The sequence below is a fragment of the Mus caroli genome, chromosome 6 (assembly GCF_900094665.2).
Source record: "Mus caroli chromosome 6, CAROLI_EIJ_v1.1, whole genome shotgun sequence".
NCBI lineage: Eukaryota > Metazoa > Chordata > Mammalia > Rodentia > Muridae > Mus > Mus caroli.
In genome coordinates this window covers 103,600,561-103,620,147 of record NC_034575.1, presented here as the reverse complement: position 1 = coordinate 103,620,147, position 19,587 = coordinate 103,600,561, and the positions used below count along the sequence as shown (strand labels likewise).

At 44.4% G+C, this 19,587-nt stretch overlaps 1 protein-coding gene across 13 annotated transcripts in view; it reads right to left on the bottom strand.

Moving 5' to 3' along the window:
- Positions 1-19,587, bottom strand: part of Itpr1 (inositol 1,4,5-trisphosphate receptor type 1) — a 336,899-nt gene that overhangs the window by 297,352 nt on the left and 19,960 nt on the right. For all 13 annotated transcript variants that reach the window (XM_029478976.1, XM_029478977.1, XM_029478980.1 and 10 more), the window contains exons 3-4: positions 16,530-16,637; positions 12,377-12,447 (exon numbers count right to left, since the gene is read on the bottom strand). In XM_029478976.1, the coding sequence (XP_029334836.1) occupies positions 12,377-12,447; positions 16,530-16,621 (163 nt within the window). In that variant the 5' untranslated portion in view covers positions 16,622-16,637. The remainder of the gene's footprint in view (positions 1-12,376; positions 12,448-16,529; positions 16,638-19,587) is intronic.

The following is a 19,587-nucleotide window of genomic DNA, read 5'->3' as shown; positions in this document are numbered from 1 at the left end:
AAAAATGATTCTAAAATTCAAATAGAATTGCAAGGTTCCACATATAGGAAAAAAAGAGTAAAGTAGGTTGATTTGTGCTTCCTTACTTTGAGTTATACTGAGAAGCAATGACAATTCACATAGTTGATTAATAAAAAAAAAAAATAAAAAATAAAAAATAAAATAAAATAAAATAAAATGTCCATCCTATCGACTGCCATTTTCAATAAAAATCAATAAAATTCAGTAAGGTTAGAGCTGGTCTGCATAGCCAGGTAATAATGGTGGTACATCTTTGATTTCAGCACAGGGGAGGCAGAGGCAGGAGGATCTCTGTGAATTCAAGTCCAGCCTGGTCTACAGAGTAAGGGCAGCGAAGGCTACACAGAAAATCCTGTCTCAAAAAAAAAAAAAATTAGTCTATGGGTTCACGAATAGAGCCTTTAAAACAGATCAGTGTTTTAGAAGACAGCAAGAGCTATGTTGGGTCATTCTGAGAGATCCCCTGGAAGCTGCTAACCACATATTCAGTCATTTCTAGGTATGTGACACTTAACCTATGCCGCCCACGTGGACAGGATCTCACACACACTAACTAGCTCGTCCTGAAACAGTACCACTATGACTGTACTATTAATTATTACCAACACCAGGTAGGGAAGCCAAGGCTTGGAAAGCTTACCAGGCTTGTCCATAGCCACCTGGCTGGTAAAGAGTCAAAGCAAAGGCTTGAATCCACAGCTGAGCCCATCGCTGGGACTCCTACAGATCTGCTCTACTGGTGTCCACAGCACTGTTCTCACTCACTACAAACACCCTCAGCAGGACCTTAACTTGGAAGGCTTTGGCTCTGCCTTATCGGTTCACATCCTCAGTAACCCCACCTCTCCATTCCTCTGCAACCCTCTCCACCACTAGACTGAACCCATTTGGTTTCCCAAGAGCCTCTCAGCATGACCTCTCAATCTGCACTCTCTCCAGCTGTTTGCAGATCCTTGTCCCAACCATAGGGTTTCCACAGGAAGCCAAACAGAAAAACAGCTGGGGTCCTTTGGTGCAAAAACAGAGCCTGTCAAAGGAGAACATCTACCTAACCTCTGTCCCACAGCAGACATTCTCTCTGCATCCTCAACAGATGTTCAGTCCCTTTTGAATCAAAGGAAACAACTGGATGCAGGAATAACAAGTCAGGACTTGTTCAGGACCAAGCTCTGTACAGTTAAAGCACTCTGCTCACTGTTAACCAAGTCCCACAGACCTGACTAGGGGAAGGCACCTATCACTGTCCCTGCAGGCATCCTGCAGGAGCTCAAGAATCTGTTAAAAACACAAAGCCCCGAGTCCCACCTCAGATATACTGTCCTTGGGACACAAGATATCAATTCAAACCAGAGTTAGCAAGTAACCATCTAGCTTCAAGTAGCCAAGTGCACCCTCAGCTTGACTGTGACTCCTCTAGGGTCAAGTGAGAGGGATGAAACAGGGTCCAAGCACAGGCACAATGGTGGGAGTGCCCAACAAGGGAGGGGTGTGTGGCCAGGAGGGGGATGAGAAGTGTTGCTAGAGTTTATCTGAGACCTCACCTCTTGCTGGCCCTGTGTTAACTTTCTCTGAGCAATATGCCTGCTCAATTTGATACGTAAGCAAGAGGCCCCAGATAGTCCCTGAAAAACACAACTCTACAAATTCACTCTACAGACAGACACTCTGCAGTTTCCCAGATGTGGGTTCAAATCCAAGTCTGGCCTGGTTTCCTACCCTCTCAACAGAGAAGGTGCCCAGCTCTCAAATAGGAACAATCACAGGGTTGCACCTATGACCATATCAGAAGACCAGGTACATGGCAGCCAAGACATCTTGAAACTGTAAGCATCAAAGGGGCAATGAAGAGTCAACATAATGAAGTCAAAAAAAGAAGAAAAACCAACCAAACAAACAAATTCCTTCTGAGGATGGATCAACTTCCTCTCATGAAAAGAAATGCTTGAGATAATCAATTTATAAAGAGAAAGAACTGTTTGGCTCAGTTTTGGAGCTCATGACTGGTTGTCCCTGCAGCAGAGCAGTACTTTCCAGTAAGAGTAAGAGCTTGTGGTGGGACAGTCAACTCTGCAGGAAACAAAGGAGAGAGCATCTCTCCTTCCACCCCAGACTCCCCCTCCCCACCCCAAAGACCTAAAGTCTTCTCACTAGGCCACACCTCTTAAAGGCACCACCACATCCACCTCTTAAAGGCACCACCACATCCTTGTTGCCCAAGCCTTTCAAATATGAGCCTTTGGGGGCTAATCAAAATCCAACATGTAGCAAAAAATGAGACCAAACACAGCCCAAAGTTCCAGGAAGAAGACAACCTCTTATAGAATACCAGACTTCTGTAGTTTGGAAAAAGATTACAGCGTGAGACAGCACACTGAGAAGACCAGAGGCCAGTTGACTTGAAATGTCATCAATGAAAACACAGTTGGGCTGGGAACCACAAAATATCATACCAGGAAAAACACTGACTCCTCTACAACTGGCTTTTGCTAAGGATCAACATTACAGGCGTGGGGGCCAGACAGGCAGGGCAATCTGTGGTACTTCCACATGCCCCACATCTAGGTGAAAAGACAAAAGGAGAAGGCAGCTGTAATAAACACCACAATAGAAGGTCAGGGTTATAGTTAGCAGATATCTCTAGTCTATGAACGCAGCTCTGATTGACATATTTGGGAAGGACACAAAAATGGGCAAAGTAGTTGTGTTGGGGCCAGACTGCTTGGATTTCCATTCTGGTTCTATCATTTCTAGCTGTATGATCTTAAACCAAGCACTGTACCTCTTGTATATCAGCTTCTCCATCGATAGAAGAGCAACTTCCTTCTAGAATTGTTCCAAGACGAAATAAACAAATGTATATAAAGGAAACTGTAAGATTCAAAAAATTGATTTAACTAATTTAAGTAAAGACTGAACAAAGTATTCACAACCATCTATTTGTGTTTACAGAAGGCAGGTTATTAACACAGGAAAACGGGACAAAACTTTATTTTGCTTTAATCCATGACCCCAAAGAACAAAAGGAAGCTTTGGGTACAATCCAATCCCAATTCTGACACAGCATCATTCTCTGTCTCCAGCACCCTAGTTATCCCAGTCCGATTTTCTCACTTGTCAAACGAGGAAGGGACAAAGTTATCACAGGCTCAAGTGATTCACCGCATGTTCATCTTCATTGATGCCCTTAAGACAGGACTATAAAAACCCTTTGCCAAAAGAAAAGTCCTTAATCAACCACTACATTCTGCTGTCAGAAGGACCATACAATGATATGACAATTTGACCCAATTACTTCTGGCTGGGATTTCAAAATCCATTTGTTCTAGAATGGAAGAAGCCACATGACATCAGCGGGATTGAATTAGACGACACGGTAATCATATTTATTTTGCGGGGAACATTTTCAGGATAAAACAGCTGAAAATGAATCCCATTAACAAGTAAATTAACTATTAGGGTAAGTGAATATGAAACAGACACTTGAGTTCTATTTGCCAAGGGTGACTCAATTATTCAAAACTAAATGGACTCAGAGCAGGAGAGTACTTGTGTCCATTCATCATACGAGAGGCTACAGGCACACATCTCATATCTTCAAGAAAGTGGGCTGAAACACACGGGGAGCTACTGGAAGAAGTGTGTGGGACTCCTGCAATAATCAAGCTACAGGAACCAGCCCCACTGATTGTGTAACACCCTGGAAGCATTCTAGGTTGCCCAGGGAATTGATTTAAATTACAGCTTTGTTCCCTTTCAATGGAGTCTGTTGGTGCAAGATTGAGATAAGCTAGCAAATCTGAAATGAAGATTATAAAAACCTACTAATCTTTTCATTAAATTTGAATTGACTTTGTGAATAAAGAACACGTTGCAAGAGCCTCTCCTGCAAGGCAGCTTCACACATAGGCAATATCTTCAATATGCCCCACGGCATGATTCTGACACGTACCTTCAACAGACTGATGGGTTTTTTTTTTCCCTTACCTAACAAGACAGGCAAAGAGTAAGCTCTGCATTCCTGTCATGGATTAAAATCAGAAGAACAAACAAAATTTAAGTTAGGCCCTCCCCTTTGCATGTGGGTATTTAAAACTAAATAAGATATGGGTTCATTCCTTGAATGCCTTGCCAAAAAGGGGGGGGGGGGTAGGGGAGAATGTTGCATAGCAACAATTAAAACAATGTGCAGCAAAGGAACAGGGTTTGAAAGAAAGCTAAGCCAGCAGGCTTGTTAGAATCACCCTGAAAGACCTTTGTGACCCAAGATCCTGGCTGTGTCTCCTTCTGGCCTCAGGGTGAAAGTCTGTCTGTTTCCTTTTTATCTAGACAGAGACAACTTGTAATCCCAGGGAAAAGGAGATCTACTTCTAGGCAGCTCCAGGCTCCTGAATACCAATGCTTTCTTGTGAAATATGAACCTGCCCATTTCCAGTCCCGGCTGGCTGCAGTGTCTAGAGCTGGAATGGATATGGGGAGATATTTCACTAAACCTGCACTTAACAAATGGGGAAACAGACACATAAAGACACAGTGGTTTCTCCAAGATAATGAAGCCGTTTGCAGTAGCCAATCAGCCTCTAGCTCTGGCCTCACATGACATCCTTTTCTCAGTGTCCTACCTAGGCCTAAACCACAAGCGAGTCTATGATCCAGTAAGTAGGTTTTGACTATTTGTATCACTGACCCTGAAATAGGCCACTCCTGGTGGAGACACCTACCAACGTTGCCAGGAAGTTTCAAGGCTAATTACAAAGTGGATGGACCAAATATAAAACACTTCAGTCCTTCCCCCATTAAGACAGCTTATTAAATCTCCAAGACCCCTCAGAGAGGGACTGACATTCTGCAAGCACTCTAGAAAAGGAGAACAAAGGGTCTGGCAAAAGGAAAAAGGCCAGAGGCTTAGCCCTCAAATCCATAGCTATGCACTGGGCCTCAGTCCAACTCACAGAGGAAAGTAACGCTTCTCCCATGTTCATCGCAAGAGCTAGACTCGCAGGCTGTCGTGTCTCAGAGCCCAGCTGAGGAACCAGAGACTTTCAGCTCACACCCAACTTGAAATGCTCAGACACTGGCTACACTGCCTTGGGCTAGACCCTTAATGGCACCACAAATATGCCCCAATCATGTGGACATTATGCATACTCCTGAGCTTGTGTTGGGAACAGCTGAAGATTCATTGTAACAAAGGGTCCAAGCCAGCCTGCCTGCCTGCCTGCCTGCCTGCCTGCCTGCCTGCCTTCCTTCCTTCTTTTTTCCTTCCCTCTTAGCTTTTCATTGAAATAAGTCTGAATAAAAGCTAGGTAGAATTCAAGAACAGAGAAGTAACATTTTGTCTAGTCTCAATTAGAAGCTATGCAGTGACAAGGGCCATACCCTTACAGAACCCTCAGGCCAGGGGTTTAAAACAATCTATAGGGCAAATGGTGGAAAAGGACAGGGTCAGCCCTCAGTACTCTGGCATTCAAGCGTGACATGACACTGGACCAGTTCCTAACATCTGTTAACCCGAATAGCATTAGGTATGAAACAGATGTGTCCTGCTCTGGGGAGGTGCTACAGAGCCAGAGAGAAGGCACATATGTAGAGCATCATTATCTACTCTGCTCCAGTCCCATAGGAAAGTACTCTGCCCGCTCTCTTCCCCTTGCATATATAAGTGCTGTGGTGTGGGAACAGATGCCTTCCCAGAGGATGCTGGTAACTCTTGTCCCTGGAGAATAAATGGCCTGTAGCTGCATAGAGAAGGAAACCAATAAATGTTTGTGGAGTAAATGATAACCAGCCTAGGAAGGACAAGTGACTGTCTATGGAAAAGTTACTCAACTTCTTGGAGCCTCCATCTTCTCATCTGTATAATGGGAACATAAAGACCTGCCGCAAGGAAGTGGATTGCACAGCAAGATTAGAAAGAAGTCATTCATCAGGACAAGGCTTTGTACCAACTGGATGATCTATCAGTGTGATAAATGTAGTGGCTCAGTCTCTCCAGAGAACCCTAAGGTTCTTTTCTGGGTTGGTTTTTGTTTGTTTAGGGGTGGAGGGTATTTTTGTTTCTCCAGACTGGGTTTCTCTATGTACTCTATGTAACAGCCCTAGCTAGCCAGGACTTGATTTGTAGACCAGGTAGGCCTCAAACACACATAAACCTGCTACCTTCTTCCTCCCATGTTCTGGGATTAAAACTTGCACTAGCATACCCAGCTAAGGAAACAACTGTTCAACTCAACTTGCTGTTCGTACCACCTGACCCGACCAGGCAAGCCATCAGCTGCTGCACAATGTTGCCTTAGTCATACAGCAGCTTAGGTGGAATAACAGGTTTTGAAATCTGTCACACTGTGGGACAACAAAGGAACCCAAGGGCAGGGAAGACACCCAGAACCTGCTTGCACACTGCAGCCTGATGCAGGCCCTCCCCCCCCCCCCATTCATGGATGTGAGCTTGTCTCCTTCACTCCAACTCTTCCCTTTCCAACTCCCCTTTCTCCTACCCTACCCCTTCTTACCCTGCTGTCCTTCATCTCCCTCCAGCTCTGTGGGCCAGGGTCTCCCTCCTCACCATCCTCCTCCCTCAGTCTCCTGAGTGCTGGAGTCCAGTATGTAGCACCACCATGCCTGGCTTCCCACCTCAAATGTAAACTTCTTTTCTAACAGCTTCTTTCAGAAGCTCAACAGTTTCTAGAAATCTAAACGCTGCAGTTCAGTTGATGCTGATACGGTAACATATGTCCAAGGTCAAGGCTCTGAGGCCAAGGTGGTTCCAGTACAGTGAAAAGTTTAAGGACAAAAACTTGACCATTGCCCCAGTGTAGAAAAGAGATTACACAATAGATGGTGTGACCAATTCTACAAGCCTGTTTGATTCCCTCAAAGCCTGCAATCCCTTCTTTCTACTCCAACAACCCTGGAGGTTATTACTGTGAAAGGAGCAGAGGCCTGAGAGGAAAATGGGGTCTGGCTGTCAGTTTCCATCTTCCCTTAGAGAAAGTGCTTTTTATATTTAGTATCTTCAAGGGGGAGAAATGTGGAGGGATGGGAAGAGCAAAGATAATACAGAGAAAGGAATTCACTGACCACAAAGTTTCTATTCCTGGTTTCAATCTGATGTTTGTCTTCCTTATTCTTTCTATATTATGGGCAAAGCTAACTCCCATCAGAGAAAACAGTGATTCTGCCCCACTGTGCATAGACTCTAGCACTTTCATATGGTAGCATACTAANAAAAAAAAAAAAAACAAGAACAAAAACAAGGTACCCTAACGACTCCAGATCTCAGCTATTTCTTGTCATCACAGAGAATGACACAGTTCATAACCATTCAGACGATGAGAAAGATTTGCCTAATAGGAAACAGATGTACAAGTTTCCCTCACACACACACAAAGTTTGGGGGTTGGGGAGGGGGGCTTAGGAGATGTGGACAAGGAAATAACTCACATGAAAGGAGAAATTCATTTTGGAAATGTACTTGAAAGCATCAGAGAGAAGCAAGGGCACTCCGTGCTTAACTCCTTCTACTGCATCTGCTGTCCAAAAGAGAAGCTATGGGACCGGACCGGGGGACCATCCGTCCTACACACTATGTTTAGCCACACTACCTTCAATTCTATTACCTTTGTAAGGAAGGAAACATCCACGGCCCCATTCTACGAGTTGGGCAAACAAGCTCTCAAGTACACTCAACCAGTACAGCAGCAATGGCCCTGGAATCTAGGCTGGGGAGTCCTGTGTACACCCTAGGCCCACGACAGGGAAAGACAGACAGACGAATGGTAGACAATGCTCATGTCACTGAAGGAGTCATGCCTTCTGATGCCATTTATGATTATGGGTTCCATCTAGGGACTGGATAAGGTAAGACAGACAAGGTAAGCATGATGAAGACTTACTAAGCACTACATTGTTCTTTTTTCTTCTTCTTCTCATTTTATGTTTCTGCTTTGCTTTCTCTTTGACACCTAGCAGGTATACAATGTGATGTTTCAACTCATGTTTATAGGACTCTACTCAGTGCCCTTAGCTTATCTGTCACCTTACATAGTTATGGTTTCCTTTCTCTTTTCTTTTTGTGCTACACAGGTCAAATCCACACCCTCACATCTGAGGCAAGAATTCTATCACGGGGTCATGCCCTACCCCTTTATAACTTCTTTGTGATGCAAATATCCAAAATCATCTCTTCTAGGTAGTTCTAAATGCTTCCTGTGTGATAATTAGCCATAGCTACCCTAGTCTATGCTAAAATACACCAGGACCTGTTTCTCCTAACCTCGTACCCACTAACTAATCGCTCTCCTCTTTCCTCCTTTAACCTCTCTGCGGCCTCTGGTAACCACTGTTTTACTCTCAATTTCTAAAAAATTATCTTTAATCTTTTTTACAGTCCAATCATTATCCCCCTCCCAGGTTGCCCTCCAACAGCTCATTACACTAAATTTTTATGAGGTGATATTTTAGGATTCCCCATGAGTAAAAGCATCATGTCTCTCTGTCTGTCCCTGGCTTGCTTCATTGCCCCAGTGTCTTCCAGGTCCACCTACCTTGTCACAACTGGTAACATTTCGTCTAGTACTGCATTCTTCACACGCATCTATCTTTTACTAAAATTGATGTAGCCAGGTACACAGAGGTGACTTTAGTCAGGGTCATACAGGCAAAAATCTGTGGAACTTTGCTCTGAACCCAGAAAGGCTCATTGGTCTAAGGTTCTGTATGATTAAACACCAGGGTTGCAAATCTCAGAAGGAACTCCCCAAAGTCAGAAGTGATGGGGAGCAGACAATAGACAGGCTCCTTCCAATCCCCATTTACTGAAGCACAGGTTATCATGGTTCTCAGTATGGGAAATCAGTTGGTGAGCCAGCACTGAGAACCAGCACAGACCCAAGTGACTCAGCATAGCTCTGCTGACTACTTGGATAAAGACTTCATCATCCCATCAAGCTGCTCGCCAGCATCTCTTTTTCCATATGTGTTTGTTTCAACTGCAGTTGCAAAGGCTCCATGAGTGAAACCATGACCAGATCCGTCTGCAAACGACTCATCTGCCCAGGCACAGTTTCTAAGCCAGCAAAATGATCTCGTTCTTCAAAATGTACTTATAGTTGGAAAGGCAACAATCTTGTCCAAAAGAGAGATCTTTTTCCTTCATGTGGGGACGTGGAGGACTTCTTGACATAGACAGGCTACACCACAGCTGAAGAGATGTTTTCAAAAACATTGAAAGTGTTTCCTGCCCAAGTCCCATGGTGGAGAAGTCTCCAGCACTCCAACAGCCTGCAGAGGCAGATTTCCCAGGCTTCTGACCTACATGCAGGGCAATCAACCTTAGCACTCAGAGCTTAGGAAATTCTGACCTATATTCATGATGCCTGCAGCACAACTGATTTTGAACCAGATGTCCCCACTATCACAAAGCAGTTCACAGCCTAGAAACTACCTAGAAAGTCAATAAGCCAAGTCACTGCCTGGTTCCTACCTGTAGAACTAAGTCAAGACATAAAAGGAGATTGACTGTTTCCAAATGGCCTCCACCAGACTGATGCTTTGATTTCAAAACAGTCTCTTCAAATCAGACACCAGAGACACATCCAAGTGAGACCCACACTGACCCTAGTACTTGGGAACACACACACCTTCTGACATCCTTTGCAGCAGTCCTATTTACGTTAATGTCCTCACCCTGCATCCAAACAGCCACTTGATCATTTGTGATAAAACAAACAAACAAACAAACAAACCCTGGAGGACATGATGTTAAATGAAATGAGACAGGCATAGAAAAATACTGTATAATAATATCACTTATTAGTGAAATCTTAAAAACTTAAACTCAGAGAGGCAGACAGTAGGAGAGAGGTTATCAAGGCCTAGGGTTAAGATGGCAGGTTGGCAAGGGTATTGGTCAAAAGCTACAGCATCTCACTTAGATGGGAGTAATACACTCAAAAGATTTATTGCACAGCATGGTAACAATAGTCATCAACACAAACTGAATACTCGTACACCTCACAACACAAAAGCGACTTGAAGAAACCTATGTTAGTTAGCCCAAAAGTCAGGTATTCTGCAAGGTCTGCCAATTTCAAATCATACATAGCACAATTTTGTTGACTTAGAAATGAAAGTCATTAATATGCAACAATATTTTTAAAACAATACTGAATAGCCATTGGCTCACTTTACTCATTACATTAAATTCTCTTCCTGCTTGACCCCCGAGGCTCGGATGGAACAAGAGGTCCCCCTGGATCCAGCGCCTGCTCTGACAATCATCACTTCTCAGTGTCCCAGGTGCAAAAGCCAAGCTTAGATTAGCCCTTCCCTCAGCAAGGAAGTCAGTGGCTTGTAGCTATTAGCAATGGTTCTTAAGTATGGTTGCACAAGAGAATTACCCAGGGAGCTTTAAAAAAAATCCCAATGCCCAATTAACTCAGGAACTCGGCGGGTGGGAGCAGTTATCAGTGCTTTTCATAGCTCTCTGGGTGATTTCTCTGTGCAGCCAAATTTGAGATCCAAACCCCTACACGCTCCTGCCTCTTGCCATGTGACCTCAGGTGACACACTGAGGTAGGAATCTAGCCAATGCTTTCCCAGGAGAGAGGAGATATGACCTCCAACCGAGCTAACACAGGCAGCATCCTCTTTCAGCCCAGTGACCAACATGGCCAACACTGGGTGGAGAATTGACTCTCTAAGTGACATTATGGCCGTTAGATAACATCTTTCACTTCGGTGCCACTAAAGATTTTTAGAAGGAGACACAGGGAAGGGTTATGAAGAAAAACGCAGCAGAAGCAAGAGCTCCTTCAAGTTTCTGAGACTCACTTTTTTAAAAACAGTTTTCCCTCATCTTCAGGTGAAAATATTCTCCTGATAGCCTCGTGCCAACTGGATACAGCACAACACCACCATGCATCCAGATGGCTCCTTTCCACCTGAACGTCTGCCTTCCATTGCATCCTAATTTCTTTAGCTTTCATCCAGAGGAGTCAAACATTTTCTAAATCAGTCAACATAGAGAATCTAGAACTCAAATGAGAGAGTCTGCAAACAGCAAGAGCTGAACTCTCTGTGACCAGGCCACCAGTCAAGTGGGTGGCTAGGCCCACTAGCAAGAAGAATCAGTTTTGTCAGCAGGGTGACCCAGTGGTCAAGTCTTTGCACTCAAGATACAACAGACATTAGTGTGCAGGGGTCTGAACCATACACTCCCAGTGGGACTCCAATAAGCATGCATTTCTCCTTTTTGTAAGGGATTTAAAAAAAAAATGCCTTCTGGTTCTACCTGACCACTTGAGTCTAATCCTTGAAACTCACATGGTGAAAGGAGAAAACCAACTCCATCAAGATGTCCTCTGACCTCACCCAAAGATGGCCACAAGTGCACACACACAAAATTAATAAACAAAACAATGTAATTTTTAAACAATTTTGGAAGCCTTAAAAACGTCAGTACTGAGCGGGGTGCAATGGTATACACCTTTAATCCCAGCACTCAGGAGACTGAGGGAGGTGGAGTTAAAGGCCAGTCTAGCCTACACAGTGAATTTCAGGACAGCCAGAACTACCAAGTGAGATTCTATTCTGAAAACAAGCAAGCAAACAAACAAACAAAAACAGTTCCCAACCATCAATCCAGAGCATCTATAGAACTGAAAATCTTCCCCAGATAATTCTAAGATGTGGCTCGAACAGAGGACCACGTCCTACCACTGTCACAACAGGAGACAGAAACAAAGCCGTGGCAGCTAAGATGCCAATGCCATTCAAATACTCCCTGCAATAAGCTGAGATACCTTCTGAGAAAAACTAGAAGTTCAGGGTCATAGAAGGCAACATTAATAGGAACACTGCCCTGCTGTACCTTATAGCTCAAGTGGAAGTAACTAAGCAAGAATGCCTCATTCCAGGTAAGGCAGCTAAGAATTAGCAAGGCCCCAAGAGGGATCATGAGATCTGCTGAAAAAAAACATGCTCCTTGTGACTGGACCCTTAAATCCCATTTTTTTTTTTGGAGACATAGCTATGCTAATGAAAAGCTTTTAGATGAATTAGAACTTGGCAATACTTATTCTGTAGACAAACTAAGGCCCTACTAAAAGCCATGCCAATCTTGACTGAGAATTTATTTACGCATTTTTTCGAGAAGTTTTAAAGCCAGGACTTAAGTATCTTTTTCAAAATCAGATTTCAAGTAAATAAACCTAAGGTTGCTACAGAAAAGGATAAAGGACTGGAAGCACGGAGCGAAGGCGGGGGAGAGGGCCAGCTGGCCTCACAGGCCCAGCAACACCCTTTCTAAATAATCAAGTAAGTGAAGGTGACCACTCCATCAAAGCCATAACTTTACCTCTGAATTTCTTGGGTGGATTGTTAAGGTCCCCGGCTTCTGGCTGTACAACACAACGGTCATCAACCAAGCTGCAAAAAGAAAAACAAATCAATGCTGTATCAAAAGCAAGCCTAGGAAAATAAAACCCTCAATAAACAGTATGTAAACATGGAGAAGTCCAGGACTTTTCCTATGCAAAATTGATACTGCCATGTCCCTCTGGCAGGGAGCTCTTGGACAAGGAGGTTTCCTGTGCAAGGAGTGAAATAATCGTAACCCAAGGGCCAGCACTCTGTGATAGGCAGGTCAAGTTACTGTTCTCTGCAGCAACTTTTCCCAGAACCACATCTGTGAGAGATTTGCGTACAGCATACAATACTGCTGAGTCTGGAAGACACAGGAAGAGGTTAATGCATTTGACTAACAGTTGGCGAAGAGCCAACTCTGTGCCAGGGACTGTACCAAGTCCTGACATGAGGACTAAAGTGAGCCAAGCCTCGGCCCTGAAAGAGCTCAAGGCCTAAGTATAGAAGCCATAAAAGCAGGCTGATAAATAAGGTATAATCTAGGAAGGAAGAAAGAAGAACAGGCAGGAGTCATCTGTGCCAGATGCCTTCTGAAGCTTTGGACAGAGGAAGATGTATCGGAATTGTTGAAAGAGCCAAAACAAAGGTGGGGAGATGAAAACTGGAGCATCTTTAGGTGGAGAGTACCCAGTGAGTGGAGCATCTTTAGGTGGAGGGAACCCAGTGCAAATTGGAAGGGCTTGGAGTTTCAAAAGCACAATCAAGTTATGAATAAGTAATAGTCCCAGATTACATAAAGACAACTCAAATTCTGATTTCACTAAAAACCAATTTACCTTGCATAATTCTTTTTAGGAGCATCACTAAAAATATGTGCATATCATAGAGCTTTTGAGACACTGAGACACTATGACTTTTCCAAGTTCCTAAAACTGTGAGAGCCAGCTCATTTTACACATTACCAAGGAACTTAGTCCCAGGTACTATGCTAGGATCTTTGGAATCTCTTCCTTTGGCCTATGCTGCCTCTTATTCCAAATGCCAGGGGCCATTAAATATTCAACTTTGACCTTTCCTCCAAAACTGCCCTGCATTCAAAGCCCTGATTCTAATCCTCATTTCAGAAAGTAAACTATACCCCACACAAGCCTTTCTTGCCTAAAAATGGCCTGCTTCTCCTCCTCCACTGTCCCAACCAAGCTCCATGGAGACAATGCAATGGGCTCCCTACTTTGTGGCTCAGAAGATGCCCAAGGCATCGTGATGCTCAGTGTCTGTCAAGGGAAGTGAATCCAAGTATGAAGAGTATCCCACCTTTGCCCTCAAAATACAAAATCAAACTATGTACCTACAAGAGCCACAGGATGGTCACAGTGTGGTCAGCAAGCATCCTGAGGGTTTTCTACAAAAATGAAAAGTATAATGTGCACATATGAAAAATCTCTACCCTGGGCTCTGGAATTAGAACATAAGTTCAGAAAGGTCACCAAAGTTGACCCAATATTTAAAAGGTTGGGCCCAGAATCCAGTGCTAGTGACATAGTTCAGTGGTAGAATACTTACTTACTATGTATCAGACACTGGACTTGGCCCCCACTGGACATACATAATGCAAAGCTGGACGATTGGTCAAGTCCTAATAAGAGGAAATGCTAGGAGGAACAGCCTCATTGATTACAGATTGTAAATAACACTGAGATGCCAGCTAATGGCATGACATCATGCCATTTCACTTTCCCCTTGTCTCAACAATTTGTTGTAAAACAAATTGTTCTCAAGGATTCTCAACTCAGAGAACGTTTAGATACTCTCTGATTCTAAATATACCGGTTCCAGGGCCCCCCATCAAAACCCATCCCTCCGGCCCAGGCACACTGACGCTCTGCTCTAGGAAGTGATCTAAGAAGTTGGGTTCTTAACAAGCTCCAGAGGCGGTTCAGCAGCACACCAAAGGTTAGTGTAGATCCACACACATACACTGGCTCTCCAAGGTCCTGCCAGAATTCTAAAGTTCAATGAGGCATCAAGTTACTGAGAGGCAACCCCCAATAATCTATATAAACAGGATAGAGCTGGGGGGCCAGACACCACGTCCCACTAAGACTGACAAGTCACTCGTTGTGTCTATGACTGGTACTCCTTAAATGTTAAGCACATTTCAAAGAAAGGGAAAGAGGATTCAAATTTAACTTTCCAAATCAATGGTTTTTTTTCTTCCCAAACCAAGCCAGTTTTTATGTAAGCTATTCCTGAAGGTGAAAATCTGAAGGAAGAATTAGCACCCAGAGTTTTAAAAACCATACATCCTAGCTTTATGAGGGAGTCATCATATGATTCTTGAGAAAAATATTAAAGCAGAGTATGTACACCTACGAATTTTAAGAATGGTGCATACCTATAATCATGGCACTCAGAAAACTGAGGCAGGAGTACTACAAGTTTAAGGTCAGACTAGGCTCAAAATAATAATGTGATAATAAAATAATGGAGCTGAAAGGGAAGACGTGACAGAGGCTAAGATTTTAGGGGCTCGGTGGGGGGGCTCAGCATCTGAGCCAAGTTAACTATAAGGTCAGAGGCCCCAGAGGAAAAGCAGGTATATGATGGAGCTGAGGTCTGACAGGCACCCAGACCTCAGGGAGAACACAGGGAAACCAGAAAAAAAACCTGCCCTACAAAGGTTATGTGTTAGCATCCCTGGCCTTGGAGACCCAAGCCTTCGGAGCTCTGAGACCTGGGCAGGCAGGCACCTGCCCGAAGCACTCAGGTGTCATTTCCACACACAGTGATGACAGATGACCCCAGTGCTCACCACGAAGAGGGCTGATTGGGAGTTAGGGGAATAAGGGAGGCCCAGGACTCAGAACAGCACACAGTGAACACCCACCGGGCTCAGAGTGCTTACCACTGCTGTACAGTACTGAAGTCAATGCTGAAAAATAAGAATGGGGTGAATTAACCACAGGGAATAAAAAGAGGAAGGCGGGAGCCAAGATGGCCATCACTGCAGAGGCCAGAGTAGCAGGAAGCCTGTTTGCCCCAAGCCACAGTAGATAAACGTTCAGGGTAAAGTCAACTACACACAGAGGCCCGGCATAGGAAGAAGCCATGGTGACTTCTGAAAATAAACTCTCTAGAATGAGAACACAGGTCTAACTGAGATATAATTCTGTTATCTGAAATAATTTCCTCAGTGGGGGTAGAGTACCCTGAATGAGTCCTTAACAACACTCACTCTGCACAAATACCAGAAAATAAGCACGCTTCCAGTAATAGCTGTAATTACAGCGGACATTCTGGCTGCTGTAAGAATGAGGTTTTTGGAAAATCTGTTAGCCTGCCTTCTGCCCCCATTTATTTGAGACTAAGTCTTGCCAAAATCAACAATGCCACCCGGGCCTAGCTACTCCTTCCTACACAAAGACACTAGGCCACTCCTGCCTATTCTGGAATGAGCCATCTTGATTCTGCATTCTGCCTCTGTGTGAATTCAGGGGCTACTACACTTTACACTTCCTCCCTCAGATGGCAGGAGTAGGAGGGAGAAGGGAAAATGACCAGAGAGGCACACATAGGTTTATATTCTCCCAGGTTGAGGGATGACTTGATTGGAGGAAGCACAAATGAAGAGAAAACGATTTAGCGAACTTAGTGCCATTTGAAACTTCCAAGTGCATCTGGTTACTTAGCAGAAAAGGGTCTGCTTCACAGGTGAGAGATAGGCAGAGCCGCAGTCATGGCCTTGGCTCGGATTACACCCGGGTAGTTGTGTGAAAAGACAGGCCAAAAGGCTTTGCCACAAAGCCAAAGGCACTTCTTTGGATCTGTGTATATTAGTCTTTATATTTATTATTCCCTATTCTTTTTTTAAATTCTCTATTCTTAAGTACGTTCCCTCTTACATAAGAAGAGTAGATTATAATACATTCAAAGTTAATAGAGACCTAACTAAAAAGGTTTTGTTCTTTCGAAACTGACAGAAATGTCTCTGTGTGAAAGGTGAAGTGACTAACGCAGGATTTGCTAACTGTGCTTTCAAGCAGCCTTGGAAGAGCCACTTAATGTGATAACTGTCTTATCTTACACAAATCAGTGTTATGATGTCTTAAACAAACCCCGACGCATCAGGACTTCCATGCTCTTACCCCAAGGTGCTGATAAATCCATTCGTAGATCCCTCCGCATACAGAGAACAAATGTCTCCAATATGTAGGAAACTCGACATTTTGTCAGACATGTCCGTGTTGGAAAGCCTAGACAAAGTAAACCATGCAACACTGTTAGCAGAAGAGACATGATGAGGGGGAAAAAATGTCACTAAGATTTGGCTTAGCTCAATTTCCCCCAGCACATTACTTAAAATTCAAATTTAAATAGGCGTTTGACAGGCAGGCGATTCCATGAGCCAAGTGAGGACATCTGCAACTACATTCTGTCCTGCATATTAAAGTTCTGGATATTCCAATCACATTAGCATTTGCTTCTAACAAGGCCACACCCAGGTCAGATTCAATGCTTTGAGGACCCTTCCCTAATACTGAATGGCCCAGACACCAGGGAACCCAGCCAAGAACTCTGAAGTGATGAAGGAGCTGGAAAGTCTGACGTAGGACACACTAACATATTCAACGTGCCTCAGGGAATGCTAAGTCAAAGGAAACACCTGGTAAAAAACTTAGGTCTGGCAAAGCCATGGGGGCTGGGTTAAGGAATCAAAGCAACAAGATGACGATAATCGAAGGAAACCTGGGACTGAGTGATTATCACAATGCCTCGGAGGCCGATAGCCCACACTCCACACAAATGCTGCATCAGTCTTGCCTGCTCTACCAGGAAACACTCCTGGATGTAGTAAGACCCCTGCCCAGCCAGGTCCAGGCCCAAACATGCCGATTCAGGCACTAATCAATACTAAGATTCCCTGGCTGGGATTAGGTAGAAGTAATTCAAGAAAAATATTCCTCTATTCCAGGAAATCTCTACAAAGCCCAGAAACTATTAAACACACACACACAATATATATACAAAAATATTGAAGTGATTCCTAACATCTTTCACCCGGGCCATGACCATGAAGGAACAGGAGCCAACTGCAAGCCGTTGAACTGACATTTAGCAAACACGCTCAGTTATGAGGAGAGCAGCGGCCCTGGTGTGGCCTGCAGAGCTTCCCTGCGTTTCCTCTGCATCTGGGATGTTGATGCATGAAGTGTTGGGGGTTTCCTCTCAGCCCAGAGCCCTCTGGAAACCTTTCCCCTTCTACTGACTCCAATAAATCATTTACTGCACAGGCCACAAGAGTTATAATGATGCGGAGGGGTAAAATGTCCTCTCTCCCCTTCAACTCTTTTCTGGGTGCCAAGTTTTCCTCGGCAGGCAAACTTCTGGAAGCACTCTCGTCCTTCAGCAGGAATGCCAGATGCGGCAAGCAAACCGTTAGGAGAAGCGCCTGCCTCCCGGACTGTGAGGCGGTGCTACGGGGAAAGCTGCCCACTGCTCTGACAACCCGGACACTTCAGGAGAGACAAAGACTCAGACTTATTTATAGAAGAGTCAGCAACCGAGAACATAACCGACTCTCAGACAAAGCAACTCCCATCTCCAGATCTGGAGGGAAGATACCCAAGGAGCATGCGGAGGGGCCAAGATGCCAGCTACTGCTCTCTAGAACCCTGCCATTCATACTGCTATTTCTTCCTAAGGCCCTTGTATCTAGAGTCAAACCAATGTTTTGAACAACATGCAAAAAAGAAATACCAATGGAAATCCCCCTCCCCCCAAATGCACTTTAGGTCCTTCTATTTAAAAGCATTATCATAAATGACCAGAAAGTTAATATACTTCTGGGACCAATATTTTCTTTCTTTTGAAAAAGAAGGAGAGGGAGAGGGAGAGAGAGAAAGAGAGGTTATAAACGTTTTGAGACAGCATCATATGACGTAGCCCAGGCTGGCCGTGAACACAAGAGAGACTACTGACTCAGATTCTCTGCCGGAGATTCAAGCTGGCACTCTATACCTCACTAGGGGTCAAACCCAGAGCTGTATGTATACTGGGTAGTGCTCTACCTCTGCGCCATCCCCTCCACCCCACACTGTGATCATTTTACATGAAGAGGCCGGGGACCATGTATTAATAAAAGCACAAGATGATTGTTTTGCTTCCCCTGCACTAGGGCATGAATCTCGGATCTTGATATGCTAAGCCAGTGCTCTGTTATGTAGCTATCTCCGGGCTGGAGGGCTGTAGGACTGGTTATTAGAAAAGAAGTTCTGTTTGACTGACTTCTGAGTCAGACCAAATTTGTGTCTGTACATACGGGCCTCCCAGAGGACCAACGGGGAGCTGCTGGATGCAGGAGGGCAGGAATGTGCTTAGGCAAGACATGCAGGGCCGATTCGGAGTGACTAAAGCTCTCCTCCCAGGCCATATCCTTCTAAAGGGCATTTGACTCCAATGAAGACCAAGCCAGACAGCAGCAACATGATATTGTCCTTCAAATCTACATCCTCCTCTGGGTATCTTACTGAAAGTTTCTCTCACTGTAATGCAGCAGATACAACCCAGGGCTCTGGAGTAGCAGAGCGTGACATAACCTGTAAGGCCTGGGACATGACAGCAATGGCAAGACATGACAGAAGGAGTAAACCTGCAACCTGACAATCCCAACAGCTTCCTGGACTTCAGTTGACACTAAGAATCTACAGCAGTCCTATCTGTCCCCTCCAGGTTCCAGCCTGACCCCACCCAGCTTAGCTTCTGAGATAAGAGCAGATGAGAAACTGAGTAGCTTGGAGCTTGAACGCTTCAGCCCCACCGTTAAGCTGAACAGCTAACGCCTGTCAAGGACTATCGTGTCTACCTCTGTGCTGAGAATAATATTGTCTCGGAATCCTCCAGACATGTGGCACGGCGTGACATAGACCCACCCCTCTTTTGTTGTCGGGGAAACTGAAGAACTTCTACAAAGGTTCACATGTTCATCGTAGATAATTAGCCAGACAGGAGGCACAGAGATCTACTGAATTCTTACATGGGCTTCTACATCAACAATAATCCCTGGGAAAATGGAAAATGTCCACTGTTCTTATTCTCTGGGTGGCAATGAAGAACTGTTCACTTTTAATGTTTTTTTTTTAATTTATTCTTCTCTCATACAATACATCCTGACCACACCCTCTCCTCCCTCCACATCTTTTTTTT